Source organism: Phascolarctos cinereus, unplaced genomic scaffold, assembly GCF_003287225.1.
Source record: "Phascolarctos cinereus isolate Bilbo 61053 unplaced genomic scaffold, phaCin_HiC Scaffold_3;HRSCAF=262, whole genome shotgun sequence".
NCBI classification, from domain to species: Eukaryota; Metazoa; Chordata; class Mammalia; order Diprotodontia; family Phascolarctidae; genus Phascolarctos; species Phascolarctos cinereus.
The window spans coordinates 203,062,898-203,077,115 of NW_027555736.1; the positions used below are offsets into that span (position 1 = coordinate 203,062,898).

Below are 14,218 nucleotides of genomic sequence, written 5' to 3' on the forward strand. Positions count from 1 at the left end.
ACATGAGAAAAAAGAGAATATTAACATTCCTACAGGAGGATTTATAAATGAGTATACTGTAATATTAAAAGAAAAGATTCTTTCTCTCAAGGAAAATTAAAATGTAATTGAGGTTTGCCCATATTACATGACTTATCACCCATAAAGGATGTCATAGAATCATGAATTTAATGTTAGAAAGTACCTTGGAGATCATCTAGCCCAATTCCCTTCCTTTTACAGAAGAAGAAACTGAATTCCAAAGAAGTTGAGTGATTTGCCAAAAGTCACAAGTAGTAGTACGAAGTAGTAGAGCCAACCCTAGAATCCAAGGCCTCTAGCTGCAAAGTCATCAGTCTTTTCCACACTTCCATGTGTGCCTTACAAGTACTAAATTACTAAACAAAACTTTATTTCCAATGACAAGAATGTTATTGCATTGTACTGTGATTTAGCTTTGCTTCTGTATATGCTGGGGAAGAATGTAAAGTCAACAGAACATTGCTTCCTACCTGACCCATACAGCCTCAGAGCTTCACCATTAGGAGGAAATCGCCTAGTTAAGTCAGGTGATACATGCTGATGCATGAAGACTGGATTATATATGTCATAGTTAGATCCATCCAAGGGGGAGCTGCAAAGTTCTGTTTTTCGATCTCTAAAGGAGGCTCTGGCAGAACCTGAAAAACACAATGTCCATTAAATGAACTACATAGACACACCCCACTGAACATTAACTCTACAGAAACACAACTTTAGGTAAAACAACAGTGGAAAAAGATGGAGAGGTAGAAAGGACAAATTCAGGAATTTTCTCATGACTAGTTTAAGCTTGAACATTTGACTTTTATCGAAGTTGGGGAAGGCATATTCCATTTCCCCAGAGGAACAAAACAATAGAACAGTACCAGGAAGTTGCATTTTATGTGGGGGTTAAGTTCTAAAGTCCATATGGTTGGTTAAAAAAAATAGATCTAATCAAAATTACTCTTGAAAATAGATTAGGAGACATATTTTTGTGTTTGTTTGGTCCATGTTTACAAAATATCCTTGCCAAATTCCTTTCTTCTAGGGTTGGAGCCATCAACTTTCAGATGACTGCTCAGGCTGTTACCAACCCGAGGATTCTAGCCTGCTGAACTTTTCACATTTGACCCCTCAAACAGGACCCAGAGAGGCAGGGACAGCTCTAAACCCCTTGCCAGCTGGAAGTAGTTTCAGAAGTCGAGAGCTTCGTTCCTTTCCCCAAAAGAATTTGGGTCAAATTTGTTTGAGGGGGGAATGATAGGGCATGGCCCAAGCTGAGGTCTTCACCCCTTGTCCCAAAGGGAATCTGGCTCCCCTTTTGTCTACAGGCCCCAGCCCTTCATCTCCCTTTGAAAGCCTTAGCCTACCTTTTAATCTCATTCAGATACCTTTCAGTTCCTTCATTATCTATTCCCATTGTCTGTTCAATCTCTTAGACATTCCAATCTCTGGGAATTCTCACCCAGACCCTTTTCCCAGACCCTTCCCTGGTCACCTAAAGTATATAAGATCTACCCTGGCCCTCATTCGGTGCTGAGAATCTCATGCTCAAAAGACTGAGAACCTCTCATGCCCACTCGTATTTACGGGCGTCACCCGGCTGAGAATCTCAGGCCTGCAAGGCTGAGACTTTCTCATGCCTGCCAGTCCTTACGGGCATCACCTGGCCTATATGTTTTATCACTAATAAACTTTTCCTCTGGCTGAAAAAAAAATGAAAATAGTTTGGAAGAGGGCAGAGCCAAGATGGAAGATTAGAGGCAACGCAGCCGAACTCTCTTAACTTTCTGATACAAACAATTTTAACACAGTCCCTTAAGTCAAATTTTGGAGTGGCAGGTTGGAGAGCAATAGCAGATGTTGATCATAAGAAAGCTGTGGCCCTGGTCACAGTTCTAAGGCAAAAAGGAGCCCTAGCATTTGTGATTGCAGAGCACCAGGAGACTTTCTTGGGCAAAGATGAGAGCACAGATCAGGAGAGAAGTGACCACACCTCTCCTGGCATCACACCATCCTGGAAGCACTGAAAACTTACAGACACCCACAACTAGTCCTGAAAACAGCAGCACAAAAAGCCTGAAACCTGGGACAGCATCTCTCCACTCCAACATGAGCAGAGCCCAATTTTAACAAAAAGTTCAAAGTCAAGAAATAGGCTGGAAAAACAAGCAAACAGAAAAAAAAAAAGAATTTCAACATAAAAAGCTACTACAGTGGCAGAGGAAGACCAAGACAAACTCAGAAGAAGAAAATAATGTGAAAACAGCTACCCAAAAGAGCCTCAAAGAAAAATGCTAATTGAACCTAAGCCCAACAATTCCTGGAAGAATTAAAGAAAGAGCAAAGAGTGGTAGAGGGAAAAAATGGAAAAAGAAATGAGAGTGATGCAATAAAAATTTGAAAAGAGAATTAACAGCTTAGTAAAAGAGGTACAAAAAAACTGAAGAAAATAACATCCTAAAAAAAGAATTGACCTAAAGAAAAAAAGAGGCACAAAAATTCATTGAGGAAAAGAATTCCTTTAAAAACAGAATCAGGGGGGCAGCTAGGTGGCACAGTGGATAGAGCACTGGCCCTGAAGTCAGGAGGACCTGAGTTCAAATCTGGCCTTAGACCAAACTCTTGACACTTACTAGCTGTGTGACCCTGGGCCACTTAACCCCAACTGCCCCCCCAAAAAAAAACCCAGAATCAGTCAAATAGAAAAAGAGGTACAAAAGCTCACTGAAGAAAATAAATTCTTAAAAATTAAAATTGGCCAAAGAGAAGCTAATGACTCCATGAGACATCAAAAATAATAAAAGTCAAAAGAATGAAAATATTGAAGAAAATGTGAAATATCTAATTGGAAAAAAAACTGACCTGGAAAATAGATCAAGGAAAGATAATTTAAGAATTACTGGACTACCTAAAAGTCATGATCAAAGAAATATACTAGACATTATATTCCAAGGAAAACTGCCCTGATATCTTAGATCCAGAGAGTAAAATAGAAATTGAAAGAACCCATCATTTACCTCCTGAAAGAGATCCCATAATGAAAACTCCCACGAATATTATGGCCAAATTCCAGCGCTCCCAGGTCAAAGAGAAAATACTTCAAGCAGCCAGAAAGAAACAATTCAAATATCATGGAGCCATAGTCAGGATCACACAAGATTTAGCAGCTTCCACATTAATGGAGTAGAGGGCCCGGAATATGATAGTCCAGAAGGCAAAGGATTTAGAATCACAACCCCAGAAAAACTGAGTATAATCCTTCAGGGGAGTAAATAAGCATTTAATGAAATAGAGGACTTTCAAGCATTCCCAATAAAAAGACCAGAGCTGAGTAGAAAATTTGACATTCAAATATAAGACCCAACAGAACGGTAAAAAGATAAACATGGAAGAGTAATCATAAGGTTCTCAATAAAGTTAAACTATTTACATTCCTACATGTAAAGATGATACACGTAACTCCTAAGAACTTTATCATTATTAGGTCAATTAAAAGGAGTTTACATTGATGACATGGATATGAGTCATTTATGTTGGAATGATCTAAAAAAAGTGAAGGAGTAAAAAAGGATGAAATGGGAGAGAGTGGAAGGAAGAGGAAGAATAGGGGAAATTTTCTCACATAAAAGAGGTACACAAGAAAACATTTTTACAGTGGAGGGGAAAATGAGGGGGGTAGAAGGCAGTGCTTGAACCTCACTCTCAGAATTGGTTCAAAGAGGAAAGAATATATATACACACTTAGTTGTATACAGAAATGTAACTTAGCCAATATGGAAATACAAGAAGGAAATAAAAGAAAAGGAAGGGAGGGATGGTAAAAGGACAGATTAGGGGAGGCAGTGATAAAAGGAAAAATCAGCTTTTGAGGAGGGACAGATAAAAAGAGTGAAAGAATAAAAAAATAGAAGGAAAATGGGATGGAGAGGAAAACATAGTTTGTAATTATAATTGTGAATATAAATGGGATGAGCTTCCCTATAAAACAGAAGTGGATAGCAGAATGGACTAGAAACAAAATCTAACAATATATTGTTTACAATACACACACACACACAGAGTTAAATAAAGGGCTGGAGAAGAATCTAATATGTTCCAGCTAAGCTAAAAAAAAAAAAAGGCAAGGATAGCAATCATGATCTCAGACAAAGCAAAAGCAAAAACAGACCTACTTAAAAGGGATAATCAGGGAAACCATATTTGCTAAAAGGTACCATAGTACCATGAAGTAACATCAAAAGTTTTTACAGTAAGTTTTTCTGATAAAGGGCTAATTTGTCAAATACACACCGAGTATGGAACTGAGTCAAATTTATAAAAATATGAGCCATTCCCCAATTGGATAATTGATAAATGGTCAAAGGATATAAGGGGCAGCTGGCTGGCACGGTAGATAGAGTGTTTGGCCTGGAGTCAGGAAGACTCATCTTCCTAAGTTCAAACCTGGCCTCAGATACTTACTAGCTATGTGACCTTGAGCAAGTCACTTCACCGGGTTTGACCCAGTTTCTTCATCTGTAAAATGAGCTGGAGAAGAAAATAAGAAGCCACTCCAGTATCTTTGCCAAGAAAATCCCAAAAAGGGGTCACAAAGAGTCAGACATGACTGAAAACAACTGAACAACAAAGGACAAAAATAGGCAATTTTCAGAAGAAATCAAAGCTATATATATTCATGTGAAAAAATGTTCTAAATCACTCTTAGAGAAGTGACAATTAAAAGAACTCTTATGTACTACCTTATACCCTATCAGAAATTATAAATGGTAGAGGGAATGAGGGAAAAATAGGTACACAAACAAACTGCTGGTGAAGTAGTGACCTGGTCCAAACATTCTGGAGAACAATTTAGAACTATGCCCAAAGGGCTATGAAACCCAGCAATACACTACTAGGTCTGTATCTCAAAGAGATTAAAAAAAAAGGGACTTATATGTACAAAAATATTTATAGCAGCTCTTTTTGTGGTGGCAAAGAATTGGAAATCAAAGAATGCTCATCAATTGGGGAATGGCTGGACAAAGTTGTGGCATATCATTGTGATGGAGTATTATTGTGCTATAAGAAATTATGAGCAAAGTGGTTTCAGAAAAACATGGCAAGGCCTATATGAATTGATGTAAAATAAAGTGAGAAGAACTGGAAAATCATTGTGCACAGTAACAGCAATGTTATAACAGTGATCAACTGTGAAAGACTTGGCTATTCTGATCAATACAATGATCCAAGAGAATTTCAAAGATCTCATGATAAAAATGATGAATCCTGAGTGCAAACTGAAGTATAATTTTCTCACTTTCTTTTTCTTGCTTTTAAAAAATATGGCTAATATGAAAATATGTTTTGCATGATTTCACATGTATAACTGATATACTGCTTGCCTTCTCAGCCAGTGAGGGAGAGGGTCAGATGGAGGGAGAGAATTTGGAACTCAAAATTTAAAAAAGAAAATATTAAAAATAAATAACAAATTTAATACAAAAAAAAAGAAAATAGTTTAAATTGTCCTGAAAGTATACAATGCAGTATCTTTAACTGTTGTAACTGCAAAGGGAACTCAGTCTCTTTTAAAGAAGGAGGTCTGTATCATAGAGCAGAGATTAGCTAGATGGTTGTTATAGAAACAATTGAATGTAAATTTTATCAGGAAAAGACCAGAATGAGACTTCTATGTGAAAAAAAGAATGCAAACACAGATGTTTAAAAATACCTAACAGGAAAATTTATAATTAGAGGGAAAGGTACCCTTGAATAGGCTTCACACATAAATCTGATTATATTAGGAGATTATATCACCACATGACTGCCTTTTCTCGTTTTACCAAGGAAATCAAATGGTACCCAGCTCTAAAGCACACGCTTATTGAGTGGAATAACAACCCATACAATTTAAATTGTTATTTTTCTCTATCTCTTTGTTTTCCTCAAGTTCATACAGCTGAATTTGACTAAGTGAAATAAAATAATATATGATGCAACTCCACTGTACTGAGCCAGAGTACAGTGAAGAAGGAAGGAGATTAGAAGTGAAGCTTAGGAATTAAAAAGCAAGTTATCCTGATCTTCCCTCTTTCAAACATGAATTGAACAAACAATGGGATAGTAAATTTTATCTTGTTTTAAGCTTTTTCATTTTTTCTTTTCCTGTGTTCCAGAAGCAGCCAATTTATTGTAAATGCTAACAACATGACTCTTTTATGTAAATGCAGCTGCTTATCAGTAAAACATTTACATAAAGTACTTGACATCTATCTAATATTTAACAGCCTAAGTTAAGAAAGAAAAAAAGAAAGATTCAAAATAGGTAGCAAAGCTAAGCAACTGAGTTGGAATTGGTTAATAAAATAGGAAACTCTGACTTTGGGGTAGGGTTTGGATATAATGTGCTTATTAGGCACCAGTGAATTACACTGGCCTGACAACTTTATAAAGGAGTATGCTTATAGAATTTTCTATTACAATGCAAGACAATCCTTAATTGCTCATAAATTTAAATAATTGTGATGTTAATTATCATAAATTTCACGACCCAGAGAATAGGGGGGAAAAATCCTTAGGAACCAATAATCTTCATCAGTAAGAGAAACTCCGAGTGTGGAAATTCTCTTCACCAATGCAGATCAACAACTGACTTGTAACTTACAGTTTTATAGAGTTGTCTGAGGCAATGAGAGGTTAAGAAACTTGCTGACGGACACACAGTGACTGTCAGAGGCAGGACTTGTACCCAAATCTTCCTGAGTCAACGGATGTCCCTTTGTCTTCTATGCTACATTGTCTCTCATCATAGCAGTCAATAGTTTCAACACAATTCAATCATTTAAGTATCTACTACATGCAAAAGGTATAATAGAGATAAAAAGAAGACTGACATGGTCACTGACTTCAAGAAGTCTGTCATCTATTGAACCTTGATTTAAATAGCAAGATGAAATGTTTAGGAGAGCAGCCCAAACATAATGACCACTGAGCTACATATGATAATTTTTAGACATTTGAAAACTGAAAGCAAAATCACACTAAGGTTATGCCACAACTACTTTGGTGGGGGGAGAGAGGTAGTAGGTTAAAATTGTTATCTGAAAATATTTATTCTGAGCTCTCAATTTACTTGATTCTAAAATGCCACAAATTCCTTGTATAAGGGACCAATGGTGAGACAGTTAGCTATCCAAAACGGCAAAGAGAGAAAAAGAACTAAGGATACAATCCTAGCTTCAGCATTGTTCTAGTCAACTCTAAATTGTCTTCTTCCATTCACTTATGAATCTAGCTTCCTCCTATAAACTACTGCTAAAATCACTACTGTCAAACTTACTAATATCCACAGGACTCCAAGACTGGTGGAGCAAAATACAGATTGGTATCAGAATACATTAATAATGTATACTACAGGACGTCATGTGAGCAACAAGATGGCACACAACATTTTCTTCAAACCCTATAACTTCTCAAAACTCTCCAAAACAGAAATTATGCACCAAAGATAAAGCAACTTCAGCTGTTTCCATGGTGTGAGACATCCAGAATCCTAAAGAAAGTTAAGAAAAAACTCAAAATCTAGGAACTGATGCTCACTAACCTTGAGTTCACACAGCACCCCTCCCCCACCTCCAACACTACCAGCAGCAAGGGAGGCCGAACTAACAGACCCAAGGGCACGTCACAGGCTTACATAAGAACCTACCCCCTATATTCCACTCTCCCCACCCTCTTTCCAGTGCCATGGATATCCCAACTCCAGGCTATGGAAGTTTGTTCAGGCCTCAACAACCAGCTTTGCCACAGTCCTTCAGGAGCAAAAACCTACTGGGTCTGCAACCTGGAAACAACAGTGCTACCAAGCTCTGAACTGCCAGTGCCAGATCAGAGAACTAAGGAACAGAGGGAGTGACACAAGTCACCAGAACAGAATACCTTACATGTGGAAAGCCTAGCACTCCACCAAGCCTGAGGGAAAGCAAATTATCCAGCTGGAGCCGTTTCTGACCACTCAAAAGTCACTCACTACTAAGGGTGATGTTGAGCACTAAGTAGCTTACCCTCTGAGCTTCAGGTTTTTTTTCATCTGTAAAAATAGGGATAGTATGACTAGTCCTGTACTTTGTACGTTATTACATCAACTGTACAGAGGTACTGTGTTATGACTTCCAATAAGGGGACAGATCTACTTGTTCAGATGTTTTCCTGACAAGATGCCTATATGTGCCACTTTACAACCTCTACTCATTACTCTTAGTTCTGATTCTGAAGCCAAAAAGAATAAGTCTAATCCATCTACTACACGACTACTCTTCAAGTTCCTGAAAGCAGCAATCAACTGCCCCTTGATTTCTTATCTTTTCAAACTAAATACCACCGTTCCTACAACCAATTTCTCAGGCCATTCAGCATCCTGACTGCCCTCCTGTAAATAACCATCACTCAATGTCCTTCTTAAACTATGGTGACCAAGATAATGAGGCCACTGCACTCTGAAGTATTGTTTACCAAGTCCTTCTTAAACTATGGTAGGCGTAGTTTAAGGACATTGATAAACAATACTTCAGATGAGGTCTGACAAGGGCAGAGTACAGTGGGCTCATTGCCTCCCTGTTCTCAGAAGCTATGTCTATCAATACACCACAAAACTACTCCAGCTTTTTTGGTTGTCATATGACACTGCTATCTTATATCAAGCTTTGTAGTTCACTAAACCAACAAATAATTTTCACAACAAATTCTATCTAAAAATGTCTCTCTAAGGTCCTTGAGAGAGAGGATTTGTTTTCTTTTTTTGTCTTTGTATCCCCAGTGCTTAGCACAATCCCTGGAACATAGTAGGTGCTTAATAAATACTTGCTGATTTACTGATTGATTTATCCTTATTGAATGTCATTTTATTAGATCAACCTAATTCTCTAGCTAGCATTCTGTCATCTAGTGTGTTAGCTATCCCTCCAAGATTTGTATCATCTGCAAATTTAACGAGCATAGCATTGATGCCTTTATCCAAGTTATTAATAAAAAAAAAAGTTATACAACATAGGACAAAGCACATTTTCCTAAAGTGAGCCCACCTGCCACACTGACATAGAATTATATGCAACTACTCTCTGATTCAGGCCATCTAAATATTTCTGAATCCATTTTAATTGTATTATCACCTAGTCCACATTTGTTCCATCCTCTCCACAAGAATAGCATCAGATACTTTATCAAAAGCCTTGCTAAAAAGCAGGCAAACCACAGTCATCACGTTCTCATCTATTAGTTTAATAATCCCATCAAAAAAAAGTTACTGATTTTGAAATGTCATGACCTTTTCTTGATGAAGTTATGCTGGCTCTTGGTAATCGTTTCATCCCTTTCCAGATATTCACCATTTAAGGATCTACTCTAGAACTGCTGTAAGAGTATAAGTCAAGTTCACTGGCCTATTAGAGTGAAGATTCTGTTCTTTTCCTTTTTTTGATAATTAGGATATTTGTGCCCTTCTCCAATCTGGTGGTGCCTCTCTCATTTTCTATAATCTTTCAAATATTACTTGACAGTGGCTCAATAATCACATCTGCTGGTTCTTTAATTATAAAAGGTTTACATTAAAGGATGGAATACAGTATAATAGAAATATCCCTGGCATTGCAGTCATACAACCTGTGTTCAAATCCCACCTCTGAAGTTTACAACCTGTATGAATGGGGAAGTGACAACCTCCCTGGGTCTTAGTTTCCTTTCACGTAAAATAAGCAGGCTGAACTAGATATCCTTTGAGGATCTTACTAGCTCTGGATCTATGATCCTAGGAATGCAAAAATAATAGCAATATCAACATTTAAATATTGCACACTTGGATGTTTAACCTGTGTCGTTTTACCATTTACCTTGAAGTTCCTCCAAATGTGAGGGAGTTGCTTGAGTCTTGGGTTGAATGTAAGATAATTTAAATCTAGGCACAACAAAGGGCACTTCTCTTCCACCAGATGGAATTCTGGAAAGGAGATAATCCTCCGTACAGCCAACCTGCCGTTTAACAGACACTGAAGACATCGGAGGTAGACACGTAACATTTTGTCCTTCTGGGGCTGCTGTTTTAGTGTCTTTTTCCGGGGAAGCTGTATGCGAACAATAATGATGATAATAAAAAGAAAGCACAAGAAATATGCACCTATTTACATATAATAATAATTAATAATAATACCATATTACGTAGAAGGTACAATGCATAGTGGATAAAGTGCTAGGTTTAGAGATGGGAAGACCTGGGTTCCAGTTTCACCTCTGTTACCAGCTGTGGGACCCCAGGCAAGTCACTTAACCCGTCTGTTGCACCCGCTTCAACCAACTCTGTAAATGCATACTAAATGTTAAATCTATAGAAGTTGGTAGAGAAATTCCCCCCTGTTGATTTATAGATCTTTCACATATTTACCAAAACCCAAAAACTCATATTTCATTTCAGAAATACTCTACCTTTTCTCCAGTTCCCACAGTCCCTCACTACTTTTCTTTTGCTTAGTTGTTTCACACTCCTTCCTGCCAATCTGCTCATCCTTAGTAGAAGTCCTATGGGTATTACAATCGTACATTTTAGATTTTCCCTCAAACTATCCCAACTTAAAATATTCCACCCCATTTATAAATGGAAGGAAATGGACCTATGTCAGATCATGTATCCCAATTCCTGATTCAGGAAATATGATCCTTATCCATGGAACCTCATCCATGATATGTTAAACCTTATCTATCCCTAAAAGGACTGCAAGAGAAATTTGTAATGGAAGGAATTCCCTTTTAGAGTCTCATAGACCTTCATCTGCTATAACCTTCCTCCTATATTGGTTTTTGGACAGAAGAAAATTGGTCTCTGTGTCAATTACAGACTGTTTTAGGGCAACCTAAATTTTCTTCTCCCATTGATTCCATAATAAAATCTGCCTGAGAAGCAAAATTATGAATTTTAAAGCTTCCACTGTGGGGAGTGCAAATTTAATGAATCAATAGTATTTATGTGGTAGTCAAACTAAGATAATACAATCTTAGAGTGGAATAAAAGAGGCATCCTCTCCAGGACTAGAGAAGTAATAGTCACCTTGCCCTCTGACCTGGTGATATCATACATGGAGCACTGAGTTCAGTTCTATTGATAAATGGAAGATTATCCAGTGGAAAGCAACAAGGATGGTGAAAGGTCTCAAAATCAGAGCCTTTGAAGAGAATTTGAAGGAATTAGGAATGTTTAACCCAGAAAAGAAAAGATAGTTTTCTCCAAATATTTAAGGGTTGTCATATGGAAGAATGATTATGCCACAGAAGGTACTTAATAAATACTTATTGACTGACTTATTGTTACACATTAGATTTATTATGCATATGAACAAATGAAGATCTAAGAACAGTGGATGGAAGTTGCAAAGAGGCAGCTTTAAGTCTCATTTAATTTAAAAAACTTCTTAATAATTAGACCTATCCAAAAGTAGAATGGCCTGCCTCAAGATGTAGCAGGATGCTCTTCAGTGGAGACCTTCAAGCAAAGCCCAGATGACCATTTGTTAGATGTTTTAAAGCAGCTATGGTAGTATGGTGGGTAAAGTGATGAACTTGGAGTCCTGAGTTCAAATCCTGCCTGACACACTTACTATCAGTGTGACCTTAGGCAAGTCACCTAACCTTGGTTGCCTCAGTTTCCTCATCTATATATGAAATAAGGATAAAAATAGCAACTACCTCCCAGGGTTGTTATTAGGATCAAATAAGATAACATATGTAATACACTTTGAAAATCTTAGAACACTATGTAAATGCCACTATTGTTATTATGTTCTATAGCTATGGGCTGGATTAGACAGCCTCTAAGCTCCCTTCAAGGTCTAAAATTCACTGAGTAGGAAATGAAAAGGAAGAGATAACTGTGAATTTATCCACTCTTTTTGAGCTGTTTGTGAATCAAGAAAATCCTAATATTCAACAGCCCTTTAAAAAAAAAGTTTTCCCTTAGCAACATGTATTTCTAAAATAACTTTAGAAGATTTTACAAGAGTTCCACCAAAGTTTTGTTTTGTTTTTAAGTAAAGGTTTCCATTTCAAATCACTAATAATGAGAGAAATGCAAACCAAAACACCACCATTTCACCTCATACCCTGAAGATAGGCCAAAAAAAAAAAAAAGACAATGGCAACAGTCAATGTTGGAGGGGTTGTGGAAGGATAGGCACACTAATATATTGTTGGTAGAGCTTTGAAATGGCACAACCATTTTGAAAAGCAATTTAGAAATATGTATTTCAAGTAACTAAAATGTTCATAAAATTTGAACCAAAGACTCCATTATTTGAACCAGAGGCTCTTTATACCCCAAGGGAGCCACCCACAAGAAGAAAGTTCCCACATACTCCAAAATAATTATAGAAGCATTTTTTGTGACAGCTAAGAATTGAAAACAAAGTAGATTCCCATTGACTGGGAAATAGCTAAACAAACTGTGGTACATGAATGCATGAGAATATTACTGTGCTATAAGAAAACTGATGTGTGTGATGAATACAAAAAGCATGGAGAGATCTGTACAAACTGACATAGAGTAAAATAAGCAGAGCAAAGAAAGCAATTTACACAGTAACCAAACAGTGTAAATGTAAAGAACTGCATACCAAAAAAAAAAGAAATCAAAAATAAATGTAATAACATTATAAAGATTAAGCAGGACCTGAATGAAGAGGTATGAGAAAATACTTCAACCTTCTCCTTTGCGGTTATGGGAGGTCCTCAAGTGTAATACATTGAACATGTTTTGGAACTTTTTCAATGTATTGATCAGTTGTGTTGATTTTTTTTCTCTCTAAAAACCATTATTGTCATAGGAGATGGCTCTCTTAGAAGAGGGACAAGGAGGGATACTTGGGATAATTATGGTGAAGAAGGAAACATAAAATATCAATAAAAACTTATTTTTAAAAAAAAAAGGTTCTACCACTGCAAAAAAAAAAAATTTCAGAACAGCTTTAGATAAAGGGGAAAACATATATACAAAAAATATGTAAACGCCAATTTTGTGTGACTGATAATGCCTAAGATAATAAGCTAATTTCTATTAGACATTTGTAACCTAACTATTCAAAGACATTTTCCCATAGGGAAAAAATTTACTATGAGTGTTACACTATGCATAAAGATACAGTAACTTGAAACAAATGAGAATCTAAGATTCCTTTCTTCTCAATCTCCTCCTCAAAAAGATAGGGTATGCATATTTTATGAACCAAGAATTGGGATACTTTGAGAAAGGAAATAACATTAGGTTTCTCAACCCAGCCCACAAAAGTTTTTTAAACTATAAAGACTATACAGAGTACACAACATGCATTGTAAATACAATTTATGACACTGTTTCTATGGGAAAATCTCTCCACAAGGTAACTAAGGACACCAGGAAAAGAGCTGTATTAGCCATGTTAACTGCCTAGGTGATTACTTTGATACTCATATCATCTCTATCCTTAAGTCAAGTGCTTAAAAGTCAGGACTACCTTAGTTTACCAGTAATATTAGTAAGTATTTAGTATTATATACCAATTAGTGTTAGTAATAATTAGTATTTAGCTTAATAATAATAGTTATAATACTATCCCAGTTATGCTTTTTCATCTCACCATAGAAACAGCCTCTGCAGCAGCTTTTTACAAATTCTGTTGCCATTACTTTTAATATCCAATCTCATAGCAACAAAAACAAGGTTCCAAATGTAATTTTATCTGTTGGTAGAAATCAAAAAGAAACCAAAATGATATTACTTTACATTAAATAATCAATCCATCAACAAGTGTGTATTAAATGACAACTATGTGCCAAGGACTATGCTAGGCACTGGGAATACAGATACAAAGAATAAAACATTCCCTACCTACAATGAATTTATATTCTAATGGAGGAAGACAGAAAGTACATATAAAAATACATAAAGATTATTGCTGAAAAAGACTTGTCTATATTTTGGAAGTATAATGAAGATTGTGAGGTCAATACCTTTAAATAAGTGTAACAGCATTTTCTCTATGTCCCTTATGTAATTTTATAAGCTTTTCCTCCTAAAAAATTATTGATAGTTTTACTTACTGAGACCAAAGTCTTCTCTTAATATTAAAACTGAAAACTATATTGGGAAAAACTCTGACTTCCTCATTCTTTAAAGCTATTTGAACCAAAATCCACTCCTAGAATCAAATTGGAAAGATAA

General features: G+C 36.4%; 1 protein-coding gene across 7 annotated transcripts in view; it reads right to left on the reverse strand.

The window, feature by feature from the left end:
* Window positions 1-14,218, reverse strand: part of TC2N (tandem C2 domains, nuclear) — a 59,923-nt gene that overhangs the window by 22,035 nt on the left and 23,670 nt on the right. For 6 of the 7 annotated variants that reach the window (XM_021004307.2, XM_021004306.2, XM_021004302.2 and 3 more), the window contains exons 3-6: window positions 13,635-13,736; window positions 10,459-10,551; window positions 9,870-10,100; window positions 492-659 (exon numbers count right to left, since the gene is read on the reverse strand). In XM_021004307.2, coding sequence (XP_020859966.1) covers window positions 492-659; window positions 9,870-10,100; window positions 10,459-10,551; window positions 13,635-13,680 — 538 coding nt within the window. In that variant the 5' untranslated portion in view covers window positions 13,681-13,736. The remainder of the gene's footprint in view (window positions 1-491; window positions 660-9,869; window positions 10,101-10,458; window positions 10,552-13,634; window positions 13,737-14,218) is intronic. The other variant, XM_021004308.2, reaches the window with a different exon arrangement.